We start from the raw sequence: 22870 nt of genomic DNA, 5'->3' as shown, positions 1-22870 counted from the left end.
GATCCACCCGGCGCGCCCACCAGGGGGCGATGCTCTGCCCATCTGGGGGCGTCGCTCTGTCATGACCAGAGCCACTCTAGCGCCTGGGACAGAGGCCAAGGAGCCATCCCCAGCGCCCGGGCCATCTTTTGCTCCAATGGAGCCTCGGCTGTGGGAGGGGAAGAGAGAGACAGAGAGGAAGGAGAGGGGGAGGGGTGGAGAAGCAGATGGGCACCTCTCCTGTGTGCCCTGGCTGGGAATCGAACCCGGGACTTCCGCACGCCAGGCCGACGCTCTACCACTGAGCAAACCGGCCAGGGCTAAGATCACAAGTTTGATATGTCAGCATATAAACTAGTTAGCTTTTTTGGTTATTGTTCTATGACTTTTAATCTTATGAACAATAATGTTTCCTTCTTGTGCTGAGGCTGAAGCTCTGAGTTGTATTTGTGGGCCATCTTTGGTAACTGTAAAGGGCCTTGGGGCATCCATGAGCCTCTATTTCAGCCCTAACTTCCCCCTCACCCTGGTTTCTTTCTGTATTTCTTTTACCTTATTGTACACAATTTTGTAATCATTTACAGTTTTTTTTTAGAACAGTATAGATAGTGAATGAGTGTAACTTGGAAAGCTTCTTTAAATACTTTGCTTGTCATCCTAAATTTTGCCTGATCCTTGAAAAGACCTTGAAAATGTGGGCTGTGGGTACGGAAGGACAAGGGTCTGTGCTAATCCATCAATCCTTGAGGTATTATAACTCATATAATAATAATAATGATTAATTCTATTACTGATTATTAATATTATTACATAATAATTATTAATTATTACGATTAATTTTAAAGAAGAAATTAGCTGCATTTTACTTTTCCTTTACCCACTATTTTCTCCAATCTGCTTGTTATGTGTACAGTGATTTTTTCAGTCTATTTTCTTTAAAGCATCCTAATACATATCTTTCAAGTCTTAACTTTTAAAGGTAATATCTTTTATTTTTTTCTCATAGCAAGAGTATCCCTTTTATTTTAGAAGATTAGAAAATACGATAAGCAAAAAAGATATTAAAATAAAAATTATGTCATTCTTCCTATTGAGATATGAGCATGACTAATTTTTTTGAGTATATTCTTCTATGCAACACACCCACTTTTTTATTACAGAGACGGAGAGAGAGTCAGAGAGAGGGATAGATAGGGACAAACAGACAGGAACGCAGAGAGATGAGAAGCATCAATCATTAGTTTTTTGTTGCGACACCTTAGTTGTTCATTGCTTGCTTTCTCATATGTGCCTTGGCGGTGGGTCTACAGCAGACCGAGTAACCGCTTGCTTGAGCCAGCGACCTTGGGTCCAAGCTGGTGAGCTTTGCTCAAACCAGATGAGCCCGCGCTCAAGCTGTCAACCTCAGGGTCTTGAACCTGGGTCCTCCGCATCCCAGTCCCATGATCCTGTGCCACCGCCTGGTCAGGTGCAACACACACACTTTTATTTTAAAAGTTTGGGATCATACTACACTGCACATTATTTTGGACCCTTCTGTTTTCACTTACTATGCCATGACTGTGTTCTCATGTCCTTAAGTACTTTAATACCAGATTTTTATGGCTTCATTGTATGTCATTGCATAGTAGTACCATAATTTGGCCAATCGTTTTCTTGTTAGGCACTTAACTGATATATTACAGTCCAGCCAGGAAACAAACCACACATTATTTTAACAGAAAGATTTCATGTAAAAAATAAAAGGCTAATTTGGGGTTGGGGTGCTGAGAGGCAGAAGGGGAGCACTGAAATGATGGAGACAGTGACTGCAGCAGCAGCAGCAGCAGCTCCCACCCCTGGGGCTGAGGAAACAAAGGAAAGACATCTGGTCCTCAAGAGCATAGAAGCTTGAGGAAAAGACCCGATAGAAAGGGGATCCTAGAGCAGAGGGACCCTTGGGAAGGCTGCCTGCCTCCTGGGTGGTTTCCTCAGGAGTTCAGAGGTAGGACTTGGATGAGCTGGAACCCAGACCTCTAAGGAGGGACACTGCCATTACTGGTGCCTTAGATCCTGTGGGGCTAGACTTGACTCTCTGAGTCCTGGTATGTCTGAGGGGGGCACAAGGAGGCTAGTTTTGGGATCATTGGAGTGAGGGGGACTATCAACTGGAACCATTTGCTTTTGCCAAGTGAAGAATGGGTGCTGAGGTGATGCCGACAGTAATAGAATGCAAATCTGGAAGGGTCCAGTTCTGTCTTCCTGGTTCAGTCTTGCAGTCCTCCTCTAGCAGTAGAGAGAGCCTACTAGGCTAGCTGGAAAAGCAGAGGGGTTTGCAGAGTGCCAACCCTCTATCATAAAACTGAATATAGGAAGGTGGGTTTGGAGCTGAGAAGTGATTGCTTACTCCACACTCATCAAAATAATTGCTTCTCATTTTTGAACTGTTATAAGAATTTTTTTTTTAGCTGAACACATAGCCGTAATTATTTCCTTATAATAAATTGATTGAAGCGAAGTTGTTTATATGCCAAATTCTCTCTCTCAACCTCGATCTCTTTTTTTTTTCTTGCATTTTTCTGAAGCTGGAAACGGGGGAGGCAGTCAGACAGATTCCCGCATGCGCCCGACCAGGATCCACCCGGCACGCCCACCAGGGGGCGATGCTCTGCCCATCTGGGGCATTGCTCTGTTGCAACCAGAGCCATTCCAGCGCCTGAGGCAGAGGCCACAGAGCCATCCTCAGCACCCAGGCCATCTTTGCTCCAATGGAGCCTTGGCTGCAGGAGAGGAAGAGAGAGACAGAGAGGAAGGAGAGGGGGAAGGGTGGAGAAGCAGATAGGCGCTTCTCCTGTGTGCCCTGGCCAGGAATCGAACCCGGGACTCCTGCACGCCAGGCCGACGCTCTACCACTGAGCCAACCGGCCAGGGCCAATCTCAATCTCTTAATATCTTTATATCAATCAATCATCCATCTGTAACTGGAAGAAGTGTCTGTCTCCTAATACAAATAAACCTCCCTGTTATTATTTTTCATCTGTCTCTTAGTACAAATAAACCTCACTTATTAATTGAAACATACTAGCAAGTTATAAATACTAGTGATGTTGAGCTGAACTGAAGAAAAATTAAGTAGAGAAATGCCTTTCCTTGAATTTGTGTTTTATAAATCTGAGATGTTCAAATCTACCTTAGTTGAATAAAGTTCAATTAAATAGTTATATTCTGGTTGAATTTTCTTCCCCCCCCCCCCCCAATTTTTGTTTTTAAAAGTTTGTTTTTGGTTTCAGGAAGAAAGATACAAGTCACGAAGGCCTTTATCTACATCATATGGAACAAAATGCCCCTTAAATAATACACATGCGAAGCCAAGGGAAAGGAATCTCAACAGATTGCCCCGAAGCATGCCATCCCGGGCGCCCTCTCCATATTCTGCCAGGCGCTTCTTCCAGAACCAGCCAGCTCAATTGAACCTTGGAAATAATTTCAGAATCTCCAGGGAGAGCAAACCTCCATTTGTAGTTAGACATGTGAGGCTAAATTTATTTTTCAGAATTCTGCGGAGCAGTGAAGGTGTGAATAAGGTTGGAATACAGGAAGTTTGGGTCATAAGAATAGTTGAGAATATTGAGAGGGAATTCAAACTGAAAAATAACAATGATTAAATTATGTTATCCTCCTGGAGTCATGTTCAGGAAGCTCCTAGAAAGATATCTCATACAGAGGACTTGCTCAGTAAATGTCAGCCATTCCTATTACTAATTTTGGAAAATTATTAAGAAAGTGATGTCTACATATGGCAACCCACCATTGTCTAGAAAACTGAGCAAACTGACAGAAGCAGCATAATAAAAGCTGGCATATCCTCTGTATCCAAAACTAAAGCTTCATCAGTTTTAAAGAAAACTGAGTATTTTTTTTTAATAATGAGGTTGTTGCTCATTGGCCATACTTTAAAGAGCAAGGGAAATGTACCTGCAGGAAGGAGCAATGATATGACATGACAGAGTCAATGCTCTTGATTAAATTTATCTTAGATTTTTTTTTTTTTTTTAAGTGAGAGGCAAGGAGGCAGAGACACACTCCCACATACACCCTGACCAGGATACACCTGGCAGGCCCCCTACTAGGCGATGCTCTGTCCCTCTGGGCTGCTGCTCCATTGTTCAGCAACTAAGCTATTTTAGTGCCTGAGGCGAGGCCAAGGAGCCATCCTCAGTGCCTGGGGCCAACTTTGTTAGAATCATTTGAGCCATGGCTGTAGGAAGGGAAGAGGGAGGGGAGCAGTAGAGAAACAGATGGTTGCTTCTCCTGTGTGCCCTGACCGGGAATCAAACCCAGGACTTCCACACACCAGGCCGATGCTTTATCACTGAGCCAACCGGCCAGGGCAATTTATCTTAGATTTTTACCCCGTAGGGAGTAGTGGCCAAATTTAATTACACTAGTTCTTTTAGTTTCTTTATATTTTTTTATTACTGTAGAAGTAAGGAAATTATAGAAATGTTCAAAAAAATTACCCATAGGCTCACTAGCATAATAAAAATAAAAATATAATTTAATGCATTTTATTTTACCTTTTTTACATTCATAGGCTTTTTTTCCACAACTTGTAGTTATCTAGAGATTAGTTTCTCAATATATAGTTAATATTACATTAAAAACATTTCCGATATTAATTCATATTCTTTTTTTTTTTTTTTTTAATTTTTTATTTGTTTATTTATTTATTACAGAGACAGAGAGTGAGTCAGAGAGAGGGATAAGCAGGGACAGACAGACAGGAATGGAGAGAGATGAGAAGCATCAATCATTAGTTTTTCATTGTGCGTTGCAACACCTTAGTTGTTCATTGATTGCCTTCTCATATGTGCCTTGACCGTGGGCCTCCAGCAGACCAAGTAACCCCTTGCTGGAGGCAGCGACCTTGGGTTCAAGCTGGTGGGCTTTTTGCTCAAACCAGATGAGCCCGCGCTCAAGCTGGCGACCTCGGGGTCTCGAACCTGGGTCTTCCGCATCCCAGTCTGACGCTCTATCCACTGTGCCACCGCCTGGTCAGGCTAATTCATATTCTTTATTGACATCATTCCATGTGCTAGTTCATGACTTACTCTCCAGTAGCTCTTATAACTCCTGTAGTTAGCTATTGATATTATTGTCAAATTGATAATTTGACTTGAAGTTGCTTTTGATGATGTCTGTGTATTTGACATCAGGTATGAAGCATGGTAAACTCCAAAGTCATGGTGTTACTGAGATGACCTTATATATAGTGGTTTTTAGGTAGTATGGAAATGTTCTTTGGCTAGAGACTACAGAACAGCTGTTTTCTCCATGGTGACTTGGGTAAAAATGGCAAAAATCTAGCAAACAATTTTTAAACATGACATCATAAAAATATTGTTGAATTGAGTTTATTGGACCGTTGGATTTATTTCATTTGAAATAAATTTTTGTAAAATACAACTTTAGTCTATGCTGTTACGGCATAAATAACCTTAAGATTTAGGTAGGTTTCTTTGTTAAATAAAATAAATATGAGGCAAGTTTTATTACCTAATTCTTGCCTTTTTGTGCAAAGCTCTTTTCTAAGTGCTGTATGTGTTCTCTTTAACTTAGCCAGATTTTCTGATATCTGGTATTTCTTTTTTTTAACAGAGACAGAGAGAGTCAGAGAGAGGGATAGACAGGGACAGACAGACAGGAATAGAGAGATGAGAAGCATCAATTATTAGTTTTTCGTTGCGTGTTGCAACACCTTAGTTGTTCACTGATTGCTTTCTCATAGGTGCCTTGACCACGGGCCTTCAGCAGACCAAGTAACCCCTTGCTCGAGCCAGCGACCTTGTGTCCAAGCTGGTGAGCTTTTGCTCAAACCATATGAGCCCGCGCTCAAGCTGGCGACCTCGGGATCTCGAACCTGGGTCCTCTGCATCCCAGTCCGACACTCTATCCACTGCACCACTGCCTGGTCAGGCTGGTATTTCTTTAAGTAGAAGCATTAAAATTTAGAGGACCTAATGTTGTGAAGACTGTAAATTCTAATCAATATATTTCTTCAAGTAGAAAGAAGAGTAACATTATAACCTTATCTTCTTAAAATTAAAAAAAAAAATAAACAAGATAAAATAAACCCAGCAACTCTATGTCATAGATATTCTGGCAAAGTCCCTGTTTTAAGTATTTAAACCTGTTTGCAGATCATGTTATCCAATTTATGAAAATATCACCTTAAGTAACATAATACAATCATCACTATTCTTTTTTTCAAGGGTATGACACTCAGACTGGCAGGGGATGCGGAAGGCTGAACTGTCACTTCATATAATCCCTTGACTTCAGGGAGGACCACACCTAGTCTAGCACTGTTCAGACTGTTAGGAACATGGAACCCTGTCCTATTTTTTTTTTTTATAAATTTTTATTAATGTTAATGGGATGACATTAATAATTCAGGGTACATATATTCAAAGAAAACATGTCTAGGTTATCTTGTCAATAATTATGTTGCATACCCCTCGCCCAGAGTCAGATTGTCTTCCGTCACCCTCTATCTAGTTTTCTCTGTGCCCCTCCCCCTCCCCCTAACTCTCTCCCTCCCTCCCTCCTGCGTCCTCCCTCCCCCCACCCCTGGTAACCACCACACTCTTGTCCATGTCTGTTAGTCTCGTTTTTATGTTCCACCAATGTATGGAATCATGTAGTTCTTGTTTTTTTCTGATTTACTTATTTCACTCCGTATAATGTTATCAAGATCCCACCATTTTGCTGTAAATGATCTAATGTCATCATTTCTTATGGCTGAGTAGTATTCCATAGTGTATATGTGCCACATCTTCTTTATCCAATCTTCTATTGAAGGGCTTTTTGGTTGTTTCCATGTCTTGGCCACTGTGAACAGTGCTGCTATGAACATGGGGTTACATGTGTCTTTACGTATCAATGATTCTGAGGTTTTGGGGTATATACCCAGTAGAGGGATTGCTGGGTCATAAGGTAGTTCTATTTGCAGTTTTTTGAGGAACCACCATACTTTCCTCCATAGTGGTTGTACTACTTTACATTCCCACCAACAGTGTATGAGGGTTCCTTTTTCTCCACAGCCTCTCCAACATTTGCTATTACCCGACTTGTTGATAATAGCTAATCTAACAGGTATGAGGTGGTATCTCATTGTCGTTTTGATTTGCATTTCTCTAATAACTAATGAAGCTGAGCATCTTTTCATATATCTGTTGGCCATTTGTATTTTTTCCTGGGAGAAGTGTCTGTTCATGTCCTCTTCCCATTTTTTTATTGGATTGTTTGTTTGTTTGTTGTTGAGTTTTATGAGTTCTTTGTAAATTTTGGATATTAGGCCCTTATCTGAGCTGTTGTTTGAAAATATCATTTCCCATTTAGTTGGCTGTCTGTTTATTTTGATATCAGTTTCTCTTGCTGAGCAAAAACTTTTTATTCTGATGTAGTCCCATTCATTTATCTTTGCCTTCACTTCTCTTGCCATTGGAGTCAAGTTCATAAAATGTTCTTTAAAACCCAGATCCCTGAGTTTAGTACCTATGTCTTCTTCTATGTACTTTATTGTTTCAGGTCTTATGTTTAGGTCTTTGATCCATTTTGAATTAATTTTAGTACACGGGGACAGGCTGTAGTCGAGTTTCATTCTTTTGCATGTGGCTTTCCAGTTTTCCCAACACCATTTGTTGAAGAGGCTTTCTTTTCTCCATTTTGTGTTGTTGGCCCCTTTATCAGATTATTTGACCATATATATGTGGTTTTATTTCTGGGATTTCTATTCTGTTCCATTGGTCTGAGTGTCTATTTTTCTGCCAATACCATGCAGTTTTGATTATTGTGGCCCTATAATATAGTTTAAAGTCAGGTATTGTAATGCCCCCAGCTTCATTCTTTTTCCTTAGGATTGCTTTGGCTATTCGGGGTTTTTTATAGTTCCATATAAATCTGATGATTTTTTGTTCCATTTCTTTAAAAAATGTCATAGGAATTTTGATGGGAATTGCATTAAATTTATATATTACTTTGGGTAATATGGCCATTTTAATTATATTTATTCTTCCTATCCAAGAACAAGGAATATTTTCCCATCTCATTGTGTCTTTTTCTATTTCTCTTAGCAATGCCTTGTAGTTTTCTTTATATAGGTCCTTTACATTCTTTGTTATGTTTATTCCTAGGTATTTTATTTTTTTTGTTGCAATCGTGAAGGGGATTATTTTTTTGAGTTCGTTTTCTAATATTTCATTGTTGGCATATAGAAAGGCTATGGACTTTTGTATGTTAATTTTGTATCCTGTGACCTTACTGTATTGGTTTATTGTTTCTAGTAATCTTTTTGTGGAGTCCTTTGGGATCCTGTCCTATTTTAAAAGAATGTAAAATAAACTTTACTTGGTCTTTCCTGGGCTTGATCCTTACCAGTGGTTAGATTATAACATGTGTCCAACTTTAGTTCTTCATGCTAACATTTAGCCCATCTCTTTGTGTTCTAGCTTCAGTGAAGATAGGGACAAACAGCTTCCCCTATTAGGATGACATTTAACATATATGGAGACTGTGATTTAATTTGGTCCCAACCTCCTTTTCTCACTTGCATGACCCATGACGGAGGGGGAGAAAGACACTACAGGTAATATGGAGAGGGTAACACAAGCTATGGTGGATTCAAATCTTACTTCTTTCCTTTTCTTTCAGGTGGACGGTGCCAAACCCTTTGGTGAGAATATTTCAGAGCATCATTCCCTGAAGTCTAGAAGAAAATCTAAGTTTTCAGACTTTCCCTTTACAATACAAAGAGGTACTCAAGTTCCTTGTTACTCCTATACATTTCCCTCTGGGAACAAATGCATACTATGTCCAAACCTCGTTTCATTCTGTGGAATCACAGTGTCTTTGGAAACTTGGGGTTTAATTTTCAAGTAGTCTCCAGCTGTGCGGTTTCCAGGGAAGGCATTCCCATGGAGCAGGGTCAGCTGTGAAACTGCTCCGGTGTTCCCCCAGCTATGGAAGAAGACTGCTCTGAGTAGTGTGGTCACTGGGTCACCATGTGTGCTCTGGTTGCGTTTACTTCCTGGCTTGGCTAGAAAAGCAGGGAGCAGCTTGTTCTGGTGTGAACTCCTTCCAAAGGCACCAGTGGTAGCCAATAAAATATGACTCGCCATTTCTCTGAATGGGAAAGAGCAGGACTGGACCTGCACCCTCCCTGACACAGGGTTCCCTGACTTAGGTTTAAAGGTATATACTTTAAAAGGGCTGCACAGTCTCTTATGGTAACTCAAGCCAGTGTTCTTGGATCATGGTGACTGTTCAACTGCAGCTAACCAAAGACAGAGTACAATTTGACATAAAAAGTGCTTTATCACCTCTGACATTTAATTTAAGTCCTTTGGATCGAAAATCAGCAGGGTAGCCTATAAAAGCAGGACTGTCTTCCCTATTACTGTGAAATCAAGCAACAGCAAATATCCTTTCCTGGAGAGAACAAGTTGGACTTAATGCTGGCCCAATTACGATAGGATTCATACATCACATTGATTTCAGCCTTTATCTTTTCTTAATCTTGGCAGGTGGAGAACTAAGGTTCCAGACAGGTTACAGAATGTGTACAGGTCACAAACCAAGTTTTTGGCAAACCTACATTTAGAGAAGACATTGAGACCTCTGGGCTCAGATCCTGTAGCTTCCAAGCCAGACCTTTGCTTAGGTTACCTATGAGCTCATTTATCCAGGCCTAAGGTAGAATAAAGCAGTGCTGCCCAAATTTGAGTGTGCATTTGAATCACCTTGGGGTCTTGTTAAACTGCAGAGTCTGATTCAGTAGGGCTGGGGTGGGGCCTGTGATCTTTCTTCTCTAACAAGCTTCCAGGTGATGCTAATGCTGTTGGTCCATAGATTGCACTTTGAGAAGCGGAGGAACAAAGGCAAGCACCCTGTGGAAGGGAGCGCTCAAAATCAGGAGCAAGGGGACTACAGGGCACGTTTGTGGCTGTCGCCCATTCCCTGCTCAGCTGGGAGAGAGAGCTTTTGGGACAAAAGGGATACATACGTGCATGCCAAGAGGACGTGGCAATCTCCAGGCTTTAAAATTCCCTTTTATGCCAGTGGCACAAGGGGAACCAGCAGTCCAGGAAAAGCCCCTTGACACTCACTGCGTACGCACCAGTCACACTGGGAGAAGCCTTGGTAGCCTTAGCATAGCCTTGCAAATGTGCATTTCAGAAGCATTTTTTTCCTCAACCTGAAAAAAATCTAATTTAGTCTTGGTTTTGTCTATGGGTATTAATTTATTACTTTTTAGTCATTCTTACCATTCTCTGGCATTAGGTCTTACTTATAATGAGTATTTAGGGTAATGATATGATTTACATTTTTGCTACTTCATATTTCTGCAAGTTCTTACTCATTGCCTCAATTTATCATTTATGTCTACCTTGGACAAGTATCCTCAAGAGTTTCTGCATAAATAGGAGTCCATGAAAATTAAATATAAAGGGAATGGCAGAAGGGGCTGAGTATATGAATTTTATATTTGAACCATGTGGCTTTCTGTTAGGCTCTGGGCACTTGGGCAAATTTGAGTTTTCCAGGCTGCTTAAGGGTTACTGAACTTTTTGCTTCACTTTAGATTCTCTCTTACCCTTCCCATATCTATATGAGCGGTCATTAATAATATAACCTCATTGCTGACCTCAAGAGGACAGAAAAATTCATAGAATTGCTGTGACTCCAGGGAGACTTAAAAGTGATTGTGTAATTTACAAGGGAGCATTTAAGTTCTTTAATAATTCATTCATGGTGTAATATTTTTGACTGCTGTGGAATAAACGTAACAGCAGTTTTAGGGGTAACTGGTAATAGTGAGTCATTGAATCACCTGTTCCTCTTTCTTCTAGCTTCTTCTCTTGACAGCCTTGCAGCCAACGTAAAGGTAATTTTAGAAATAGCATTTGTAAGAGGATTTATTTCCAGCTATCTAATGCCAAATTACTGTGCTCTCCCAACGAGTGGTGAAAAGTATAGTTCTGGCTAGTGCTGCTTATGGAATTGCTGTAGTTTACCTGGAGTTAAGAGGTGCCCAGGCTCAGTGTCTGCTTTGCTTTGCTTTAGTTTAGGCTCCCCTCATAAACACTTCTGTCATTTGTAGGATGAATCACTAGTGAGGCCCAGTGTATGCAGGCCCAATACCTACTTTATCAGTAGGATTTTTATTGCTTTTTCTCTAACCGAATAATTTTATACATAGAGGTGGCAAATCACTTGTTCTTGAAGTTGGATTGATTTGTCAAGGTGAAGAGGCAAAGTTCTTCATTACAACATGAGAATAGATATATGCAAAGAAAATGGTGTATACTCTGCTTCTTATGCTAGAGCATTTAAATATTTTGTTTAAAAATTATATCTTAAAAAAAAATTACATCTTTCCCAAACCCAGTAATCCCCAGTCCTCAAAAATCAAAGTTTAAAGCATGAATTTATTTTGGCTTGTTAATGTATGATAACATGATAGAATTTTAGTTATCTTTCCTCAACCTCCACTCCTGAGCATTTTGTCTCTAGTCCTCTCTACTCCCTCCCTTCTTTTATTGCAGGAGATCCCTGGGGTAGGTATTCTATCATCTTGCCCCCAGTTCTCTTCCTTGTCCTGTTCCACTCCAGCTTTGACTTAAGCAGACAAAAGCAAAACTACAACTAAGGGATAATGCACATTGTTACTCAGGTTATCAAAGAGCCAGATGAACTGATTGTTTTAAGGAGTGAGTCACCATCACCGTTGGATTCAAGTAAGTTCAGAAAGCCCTCACCCAGCTACGATAAACAAGGGGATGCTGATCTCCACCTGGAAACTTCACTCGCCACCTCCCGGCACTCCAGATCTCCGGACCCTCTTCTGGACCAGCCTCTCCGACAAAGGTCAGCAGTAAGCGCCCGTCTCTTTGCTTGAAGAGAGCCTTGTGTTCTGGCAGAAGTAAAGCCAGATCACTTCACCCATTAGCTTCCTCAGGAATTTTACCTTGATATAAAAAGTTACTATTCCTTTCAAGGTCTTCCTAAAAGTAAAAGTTCAGCCTTTTCTCTTGCCCCTGGAAAACATATTTCAGGAAGTTTGTTGAGAATGGGACAGACAGCTAACTTGGCCTAGATACTATTTATCCATTTTTAGATATTATACATTTTAAAACTCAAGCTTTTGATTTCACCAGTATAAAAGGGTTCACTATAGAAATGTTGGAAATTACAGAAAAACAAAAAGGAGTGAAAAACAATCAGCCATAGTCCTGTCACCCAAAGATAAGTATTAACAACATGTGCATATATTTTCTTTCTTTTTTCCAGATATGGTTTCTTGGTTTGTTTATATTATTGTTACAAATTTTAAAAACTGATTATGTATGTCCAGAGAGTAGGCCAGAGATGGAGAACTGGAACCTTTATTTTCCAAATTGCATGCCCTAGTAACATAATTAAGTATCTGATTTGCCCAGGACTGTTTCAATTTGAACCCTAAAAGTTTCATATTCTGGGGAAACCCCTTAGTCCCAGCCAAACCAGGACAGTTGATCCCTTAACTCCAGGGAAGTATCACCAAAGATAATATTAGTAAGTTGTTTTGAATAAAGGATATGTGACCCTGGCCAGTTGGCTCACAGTAGAGCATTGGCCTGGCAGGTGAATGTCCCAGGTTTGATTCCCGGTCAGGGCACACAGGAGAAGCGGCCATCTGCTTCTCTACACCTCACCCTGTCCCTTCTATTCTCTCTCTCTCTCTCTCTCTCTCTCTTCCCCTCCCATAGCCATGGCTTGGGAAGCAAGTTGGTCCTGGGTGCTGAGGATGGCTCCATGGCCTCACCTCAGGCACTAAAATAGCTTGGTTGCTGAGCAACGGAGCTAGAGCCCCAGATGGGCAGAGCCTTGCCCCATAGGGAGCTTGCTGGGTGGATCCTGGTCGGGGTGCATGTGGAAGTCTGTCTCTCTGCCTCCCTGCTTCTCACTTAAGAAAAATTAAAGAATGAAAGATATGCAGTCTGCTTTACTCTGCAGTCAATGTTAGTGATGAGAATAAAATAAATCCCTGTATCAAAATAATAGTTGCTCACAAAGGGACTCATAGTAAATATCTCGAAACAAAACTGGCCCTAAAATTTTAATAAGAATTATATTAAGTTTGAGGTAGATTAAGAAAGTGGCATTCTTAATGTTTTTCAGAAATGGCAGAATACCTTTATATTAAAATGTTTAATCATGGACTTGAGGAAACCAAATTGATTATTTTAATAAAATCTATTAAAAAATAGTTTTTTGTGTTTGTGACAGAGACAGAGAGAGAGAGAGAGACGGAGGGACAGATAGGGAGAGACAGGAAGGGAGAGAGATGAGAAGCATCAATTCTTTGTTACGGCACCTTAGCTGTTTATTGATTGCTTTCTCATATGTGCCTTGACTGGGGGCTCCAGTTGAGTCAGTAACCCCTTGCTCAAGCTAGAGACCTTGGGCTCAAGCCAGCAACCTTGGGCTTCAAGCCAGTAACCTTTGGGCTCAAGCCATTGACCATGGGGTCATGTCTATGGTTCCATGCTCAAGCCAGTGACCCCATGCTCAAGCTGGATGAGCCCACACTCAAGCTGGTGATGTTGGAGTCTTGAACCTGGTTCCTCTGTGACCCAGTTCGATGCTCTATCCACTGCACCACTGCCTGGTCAGGCTCCCTCTTTTTAAACAAATTTGTTAGATGGTTTATGCATTCATTCAACCAGCCTTTCATGAGTATCTTCATGAAAGAGGTCAGTGGTTCTCAACTATGGCTCAGTAAAGAATTGCCTCATATCTATCAAGTCAAAATCTCTGGGATTGGAACTGGGTGTGAGCAGGGGAGTATAGAATCTCTGAGTTAAGAATGCCTTATCAGTTATACCTCAGTTTAATAAAAAGGACACATGAAGAATCAGTTACCAATTCATGGCACTTAGTAGACATTCACTAAATATTTGCTGAATACACAAGAGAAGAAAGAGTGCCTCAGAGGGAAAACAGGATAGTCAATCAGCTAGGTCTCTAATGAAAACGCTAACATTTAAGACCTTTCTCCTTGTCTCTGAGAGCTTGCAACCCAGCAGAGAGTGTAAAAACACCCAAAAAACGCATACTGAGAACTTTCTATAGGGAAGAACTTTGAGAATAGTACAGGCCAAATATTATCAGAATATAAAGGAGGAAGAGGAAGGTACTTCTGGAATGTTTTACGGAGGAGAGGGATTTTCATATGGGCCTTAAGAGTTGGGGCACTTTCAGCTGCTAGAAGTTAGACCAAGTTGGGGTAACAGTGGGTGCCAAGACTGAGGGTCTGAGAGAAACCGTGCAAGGCCAAGCTAAAAATGTTTGGGCTTTGTTGGAAGGCAATGGGGAGCTTTTGCAAGTTTATCACAGGAAGTTAGCACAGGTGTGTGTAGGATGACGGCTCTAGCTGCAGACCAGAGTTTTATCTTCCATCTCTGACGAGTCGGCCAATTCTGTGTGCCCTAACTCACTCTAACCTGATAACTTTGGAATTAATTGGACTATGATTTTATAATCTGGGCCATGACCAAAAGTGACAAAGAATAACATCACATAAAGGCCATCTGGTTTGCCCAGGACTACCCTGTTTCTAACTCTGAAAGTACTGCATTCTGGGAAATCTCTTAGTTCTGGGCAAACCGGGAGAGTTGGTCACCTTACCTCGAGGGAAGTAGCACTGAAGGTAATACATATTTTTAAGACAGCTGTTTTAAATGAAGGATATCCCCTTGCATCCTTGGGGATGAGTCCATTCCCTAGTGTCTTCAGCATGATCACAGAGGCAGCCTCTGAAATACTAGGCTTTACTAGTACCTTGCCCCAACCTCACTCACTGTTCTTCCTACATCAACACAATTGGGACCAGTTTCCCTGTGCCTAGATCACAGTAGCACATGAGAAATACCATTTGAGTTTCTGCTACCTTAATACTGAAATCGATAAGGTTAAGGTTGCCAGGATGAGTTGGAAGACAAATTTTGGAGAATCGGCCCTAGGTTTTAATGGAGGAAATAGAAATCCTTTTAACTAGTAGGGCGAAAAACCATAGTCTCAAAGGATGGGGAAACACTCTTGAGCCTTTTCGCTATCTCTGTCATCTGGATAGTGTCATGTTCCTTCAGCACACATCCTCACTCTTCCACTGCACAGGGAGAAGGCTGCAATAACGGCACAGCACTGCTCCTGGCTGTTGACTCATCTTTCTCAGAGATCTTCAAATGTAGTATTTATGGTATATAGTAATAATGGTAACAAGTTGTAGGAATTGTTTTGGTACCAGTTACTTAACAGCTATTTTTATTTTTTGACAGAGAGAGAGAGATAGAGCGAGCGAGCGAGAAACAGGGAGAGACAGACAGGAAGAGAGATAAGAAGTATCAATTCTTCGTTGCAGCACTTTAGTTGTTCATTGATTGCTTTCTTATTTGTGCCTTGACCTGGGGGCTAGAGCTGAGCCAGTGGCCCCTTGCTCAAGCCAGCAACCTTGGGCTTCAAGACAGTGACCTTTGAACTCAAGCCAGCGACCATGGGGTCATGTCTATGATCCCACACTGAAGCCAGCGACCTCACATTCAAGCTGGTGAGCCCGTGCGCAAGCCAGATGAGCCTGTGCTCAAGCCAGCAACCTCAGGGTTTCAGACCTGGGTCCTTTGTTTCCTTGGTCAATGCTCTATCCAATGTGCCACCACCTGGTCAGACTAATAAATATTTCTTGAGTGACTGAATTCATCCACTCATTTGATGAATTCATTCATTCATTTTCAGGAGGGGCTGGGTACCAACTTCTAAATTCTGAGGCAGAATTACCAATTTGATTATGAAAATCTTGTTTTCTTAAAATGCCTAAAGAATTTTAGCAATTTGGATAAAATTGTTCTTTTTAATTAACATACAATAAACAGTAGAAATGACAGGAACATTTGGAATCAATCAGTGGTTATTATGGCCTCTATACTAATGGGCCCCTGTGCACTGCCTCTCTGCTTAGCTTGAGATCCACATCTGGGCAACCCATCCTGGCTCTCTCTGTAACAAACACATTCAACTGGTTCTGAGAGAGACAAGACCAAGAATATTACTTGATCTACACAAATCTATAACCAACTCAGAAAAACAACTCAGCAAATGAAAGCACCACCTTTAGTACTACCCATGTTTTTAAAAAGGCCAGCCAAATAATTTCTATACTCCTCTAACAGTTTTTAAGAGGAAGAAATAAAAATTTTTGGAAGCTATAAGTAAAGCTTGCATCTGAAAAGAGCAATCAACTGGACAATATAAATAATTTTAATAGTCGTTAAGCCTGACCAGGTGGTGATGCAGTGGATAGAGTATCAGACTGGGAAGCGGAGGGACCCAGGTTTGAAACCGCAAGGTTGCAGGCTTGAGCGTGGGATCATAGACATGACTGCATGGTTGCTGGCTTGAGCCCAAAGGTTGCTAGCTTGAAGCCCAAGGTCGCTAACTTGAGCCCAAGGTCTGTGGCTTGAGCAAAGGGCCACTGGCTCACCTGTAGCCCCCGGGTCAAGGCACATATAAGAAAGCAATCAATGAAGGAAGGTGCCGCAACGAAGAATTGATACTTTTCATCTCTCTCTCTTCCTGTCTGTCTCTATTTGTTCCTCTCTCTGTCTCTTACTAAAAAAGAAAAAAAAGAAAAAAAGAAAAAGAAACAAAATAGTTATTAGACCGTAGCTGGGGAGCTCAGTTGGTTAGACTGTTGTTCCAACATGCCAAGATTGTGGATTTGATCCCCAGTCAGGGCACATACAAGAGACAAACAATGACAGCATGAATAAGTGGAACAACAAGTCCAACAAGTTGATGTTTCTGACTCTGTCTCTTTTTCTCTCTCTAAAAATAAGTAAAAATATTTATTAAATAACTACTGTGGTATTCAATACCTATGAAGCCCTAGGATGAACTATTAACTTAAGAGTTTCAGTCCCAATTTCAGTCTAGGAATAGAAACAAACAATCAAATAATGACAAAACATCCAGTAGGGGAAGTGCTATGAATAAGGGGTAAGTAGACTCCAAATGCATAAAATAGGGAAGCTGACTTCCTCTGCATGAAGCGGGTCAGAAGGACCTTCCTGAGAAGTGATTGCTTGAACTGAGCTCTGGAGGGTAGGTAGGAGTTAACAGGCGTGGGGATGGGTTTGGGAGTGGCAGCATTCTAGGCAGAGGGAGACATGTTGGCAAATACCTCGGGAGGGAGAAAATGCTTCATGTTTGGGGAGCTGAAAGATACAGTTGGACCTGTTATTATGGTTAGGTCTGAGATATGAAACAAAATCCTTATGGTGGAAAACAGGATTAAATGTTGTATCAAAAATTATTGGGTTAAATTCTTAAATGTAAAAGTAGGATTTGTTCTTTAGAGAAATATCTAAAATACTTAGTAAAGAAGAAAGTTACGTAACAGCTATCCACCCAAACACAAACCATTCTTAACATCCCGGTGGTTTTTATTCCTATGCACAGGTTTAATAAAGACTTTGAAACCATACTGTCTGTACCATTTTGCATGTTGCTTCTTTTTCCTCACTATTAAGATATCAACCCATATTGTTATGTATTCTAACTGTCCTTTTTATTTGCTGCATAATGCTTTCCCCCTGTTTAATCTGTTAAGCAGGTTCCACCCTGGTTCTCAGTCCCCACGGAAGGAGACCCACAAAAGGCATTGCAGCCCTCTGACATCCCACAGGGCTCGGCAACACCCAAACAAGGTCAGGGCTTCTAGCAACACTAGATCTTTGCTGACAGTAATATGGAAACTAGGACTTACAGTTTAGCAGGGGAGACAGACTTTAATCAAGACATAACTACAGAAAGAAATGTAAAATTGCAACCTTACCAAGGAGGGTCCATGGTGTCCTTGAGAGTGTATGAAAAAGAATATTTGGCCTGACTAGGCGGTGGCGCAGTGGATGGAGCGTCAGACTGGGATACAGAGGACCCAGGTTCGAGACACCGAGGTCGCCAGCTTGAGCGCAGGCTCATCTGGTTTGAGCAAAAGCACACCAGCTTGAACCCAAGGTCGCTGGCTCCAGCAAGGGGTTAGTTACTCTGTCTGCTGAAGGCCCGCGGTCAAGGCACATATGAGAAAGCAATCAATGAACAACTAAGGTGTTGCAACGTGCAATGAAAAACTAATGATTGATGCTTCTCATCTCTCTCCGTTCCTGTCTGTCTGTCCTTGTCTATCCCTCTCTCTGACTCACTCTCTGTCTCTGTAAAAAATAAATTAATTAAAAAAAATAATAAAAAATAATATTTGACTTGGTTGAAAATCAGAGCAGCACTCCCTGAGGAAGAGATAATGGAGCTTCAAACTGAACAATGAATAGCAGCTAATTTAGAGCACAGCACGTGCCAAGAGGAAGTCCTGGAGCAAGGGGGAGCGTGGTCCTTGCAGAGGACTTTGAGAAGCCAGTTCACTGGCCCAGAGCACATTCTCTCACACCGTGCACAGGAATTCTGGTCCAGGGGGAAATCCAGAGAAGTGTGTGTGGTCTGTGTAAGGCCACAGCATGGAAGAAAGTTTTCCTAAAAGCTATTGAACAAACTCAGAAGGGGTCTGAAATTTTGCTAGAAATAAACGATGAATTTATTCAAGTAAACGATGAATTTATTCAAGTTTCCTAGAGTTTGCAAACTGGAAAAGCCAGGCAAAACCCTGGTGTACCAAAGAAGAGAAAACAGTTAAAATTCTTACAGTAAAAAGGTGCATTCTTGAGAATTACCAGTCCTGTATTTTTTTGTGTACCTGTGTGACAAAGAGACAGAGAAAGAGAGAGGGAGAGAGAGAGAAAGAGAGAGAGAGAGAAGGACAGACAGGAAGGGAGAGAGAGGAGAAGCATTCTTCGTTGTAGCAACTTAGTTGTTCATTGATTGCTTTCTCATATGTGCTTTGACCACGGGGCTACAGTCAAGTCACTGGCCCCTTGCTCAAGCCAGTGACCTTGGGCTCAAGCCAGCAACCTTGGGTTTCAAGCCAGCAACTTTGGGCTCAAGCCAGCAACCATGGGGTCATGTCTATGATCCCATGCTCAAGCCAGTGACCCCTTTTCTCAAGCTGGTGAGCCCGTGTACTCAGGCCGGCGACCTTGGGGCTGAACCTGGGTCCTCTGCATCCCAGTCTGACACTCTTTCTATTGTGTCACTGCCTGGTCAGGCAATCCTGCATTTTTAGCCTAAAATTGGTCCAGAATGATTATCAGTCAGATAACAGGATGGTGGATGCCAAGTGATGCAAAACATGGGCACCAGGAGGTCTGGTCACTTCCAGTGATCTAGAAATCAGATGGATGTATACAGAAGTCTTTGAGGGTAATTAGGTCATCTGGATGTCCAGATACATAGCCAGGCATTGCTGCAGGACTAGAAAGTTAAAAAAAAAAGTAAAGTTAAAAAAATAAAAAAAGGCTAGTTAGAACAAAAATTGGCTTTATCCTTATGCCTAAACCTTTATAATGTTAACAATTTTAGCAGCTTGGTTAAAGTGATCTCATTTTACATATTCCCTATCTTCACTCTTTTCTCAGAGATAATAAGGTGTTTTGACTGATTTTTATGGGGCGTGGGAGGGGGAGTGTTGGAAGTGTTTCAGATACATAGACAGATATTCCCAGTATTGTACTTTGTGTACTGCAGATGGACTTGTCACCATTTCAAAAGAATTCAAATGAAAGGTTAATAGTGCCACTAGTGGTTGGATTTAGCCATACCATGTTATTGAATTGGTCATATTGGTTCATTTAAAAATGCTAGCATACCCTAGATTTATAAGATACACTTATAGTAAATAATGATTACTCTAACCACAGGGGTAGTGGATTACTTTACTTCTTTGAAAATTCAGTCTTTTCAAGTAAGGAAATCCTTTAAAATGTAAAAAGGAAGAAAGGGAAGGGGGGAGGGAGGGAGGGAGGGAGGAAGGAAGGGAGGGAGGAAGGAAGGAAGGAGCATATACACATATATATATATATATATATATATATATATATATATATATATATATATATGTGAACCCTACCTATATAGCACATACGGGATTCATAGACCTCTTAAATGCAAAAGTACACATGCTGCTACCATTGATCTATATTACATTATGAGTAATACAATTGCTGCATTTGTTTTTGTTATAGGAAGATTTTATCTCTAAAGTAAGTTATATCCTTGAAAGACCAAGCAACCCTCTGAAGAACTACCCAGTGTATGCACAGAGATATTTTTAAACCGATGTCTTATGTAAGTAAGCAGAATAGTGCTTATCATGATTTGCTAAAGTAATTTTAGTTTCCTGCTGTCAGTATGAGGTAACTAGAAAATGTGGTGGACAGGAGATGAAGAGATCTAAGAACCACATTCTTCCTTCACACAGTATAATAATGACAGGACTTACTGGATCTGCCAGCTCTCTTTCCTCCTCTCGTCTCTCTGTCCTCCTCCTCCTGATCAGCTCTATAGCTCCTCTTTCAGCTCCTTGAACACAGGTGTTTTTCTGCTGTGAGGGCTTTGCACATGTTGCTTTCTGTTTGGAATACTTCTTCCTAATCTTGCTTGGGTTACTTTTATTTATCCTTCCAGTCTCATGACTTTTCTATGACACTGCCTCCCCCTCTGAGGCATCCTTTTTTTCCCCCCTCTTTTTTAACAGAGAGAGAGTGAGTCAGAGAGAGGGATAAATAGGGACAGACAGGAATGGAGAGAAATAAGCATCAATTATCAGTTTTTCATTGTGACACCTTAGTTGTTCATTGATTGCTTTCTCATATGTGCCTTGACCGTGGGCCTTCAGCAGACTGAGTAACCCCTTGCTCAAGCCAGCGACCTTAGGTCCAAGCTGGTGAGCTTTTGCTCAAACCAGATGAGCCCGTGCTCAAGCTGGCGACTTCGAGGTCTCAAACCTGGGTCCTCTGCATCCCAGTCCGACGCTCTATCCACTGCGCCACCGCCTGGTCAGTCTGAGGCATCCCTTTTTTAGCATCCTGCACTTTGATGAAGTATGACACAATTTGTTTAAACATTTACATGGGTTGATTGCTTTAAGAGTCTGCCCCTTCTACTTGAGTGAAACTGGTCTCTCCTGCTATTATGTAGCTGGCATTTAGAGTGCTACAATGGTGTCTCATTTAACTCGGGTGAGTTCACCCACACTTGCTAGGTATGTGCCTGCTTGCCACAAGAATCTAAGCCCCACTCCCTATCTGCTTCTGTCTTTGTAGCACCGTGGTTGGTGCTCAGTAAATATTTTTTTATGAGTGAATGTTGGAACGAGGTAATGAGGCAACTCTAGAATTCAGATATGTGGCAAGTGGTTGGTTATTTAGTGGATTGTCATTTCACAGGTATTCTCTTCTCTTCCATTCCTAACCCAGGCACAAAATAATAACAGCCCTTCATTATCAAGTGCTTCTTGAGTGTCAGGAACTGGTCCAGATACTTCACATGTATTAAGTGAGTTAATATTTAATTCTCACAATCCTATGAAGTAGTTACTATCATTACTTCCATTTTACAGATAAGGAAACTGAGGCACGGAACACTCATGTGCCTTGCTCAAGGTGACATGGCTAGTGAATGGCACTGCTGGAATATGAACCTGGGTAGTCTGGCCTTTATTACATTCTGTTGCTTCTCCAGACATAGTGTGTCAGGAGAGCTCTGGGGGAAAAGATGAGGCAAAGCCCTTGGAACCTCAGGAGAGCGTGTGGACGTTCCCCATGAATGTCTCCCACGAGGATCCTATGGTGCTGTACTGTGAAGTCCCTCATTCTAGCAACTTCAAAATAATTATGAGTCTTTTTAAACCATAAAGGAGTGTAGGATGACACACTACGTTTTTACTTAGTTAGGGTCACACTCCTGAAAATCTGGTTTGAGGGCTCCAGGGCTAGCCAGGGCTCAGCGCCTTCAGCACAGACAAATGTGGAGGACAGCTCAGTAATTGCCCATTCTGCTGGCTTTTACCTTAGAACGTTCTGCTTGGTAGATTAAAGGATGGATTCTGGGCCACTTAATCTCTGGTTGCCAAAACAGTCATCTAGGCATTTATTAGGTGGTTATACGGAACATAACCCACATAATTACCACTTAGGGAACACAGTCCACATAATTACCGAATGTGTTGAATTTCAACATAGGTGACATTGAATTACATAAAGACCTGAACCATCTGGTAAGTGGACACTGATGTGAGGGGATAGAGAGAAGAGAAAATAAATAGTAAATTCTGTCTTAGAAAATGTGTTTCTAAGATGACATAACACAAGATCCTATCATCCAATGATCTCTACCACCACTTCTTGGGTCATGGATTCCTGGTGAGTCAGGGGTTCTGGGGGGCTGTGTTAGCGAAAGTTTTCATGGTTGTAAAAAACCCAGGTGACTTTGGCTGTCTTAAGCAAGTAGAGCATTTCTTAGAAAGGCTGAGTATCACAGTGAATCCAGGGAAGACCCAAACAAGCAAGGCCAAGCAGCTAAAAGCAGGACAGCCACAGTCATGCCATGAGCTCAGAAGACAGTGCCAGAGAGGAGCATTTGACAGAAGACCCAGTGGGTTTTCACTACATGCCTCCTTCCCTGCTTTTCTCAAGGAAGCCCTCCTGCTCACAGCACTAGTTCTTAAAAAATGGTGCTGCACTGAATACGTGTCCTAACATTCTGATCCCCACCCCAGAATAAGCCTCTGTGTTCTCATCTCTAGAATGGAATGTTTTGTCAGGAATCACAGAGCTGATATAGTTAATACAGGAGGAGCTGTCAATATTCAGCTAACAAACTGACTCAAGATACTACCGTATTTCCCCATGTGTAAGATGATCCCATG

The 22870-nt window shown here is 41.5% G+C and overlaps 1 protein-coding gene across 6 annotated transcripts in view; it reads left to right on the top strand.

Annotated features, from left to right (window-relative positions):
• Positions 1-22870, top strand: part of SPATA6L (spermatogenesis associated 6 like) — a 62907-nt gene that overhangs the window by 35594 nt on the left and 4443 nt on the right. For 2 of the 6 annotated variants that reach the window (XM_066368082.1, XM_066368086.1), the window contains 6 exons: positions 3249-3488; positions 8671-8773; positions 10869-10903; positions 11693-11886; positions 17666-17762; positions 20187-20289. In XM_066368082.1, the coding sequence (XP_066224179.1) occupies positions 3249-3488; positions 8671-8773; positions 10869-10903; positions 11693-11886; positions 17666-17762; positions 20187-20276 (759 nt within the window). In that variant the 3' untranslated portion in view covers positions 20277-20289. Of the gene's footprint in view, positions 1-3248; positions 3489-8670; positions 8774-10868; positions 10904-11692; positions 11887-17665; positions 17763-20186; positions 20290-21419; positions 21499-22870 lie in introns of all 6 variants that reach the window. The other 4 variants (XR_010749212.1, XM_066368083.1, XM_066368085.1 and 1 more) reach the window with 4 other exon arrangements.

Source organism: Saccopteryx leptura, chromosome 2, assembly GCF_036850995.1.
Source record: "Saccopteryx leptura isolate mSacLep1 chromosome 2, mSacLep1_pri_phased_curated, whole genome shotgun sequence".
In the NCBI taxonomy this organism is placed as follows: Eukaryota; Metazoa; Chordata; class Mammalia; order Chiroptera; family Emballonuridae; genus Saccopteryx; species Saccopteryx leptura.
This window is presented reverse-complemented; position numbering and strand designations above follow the sequence as displayed.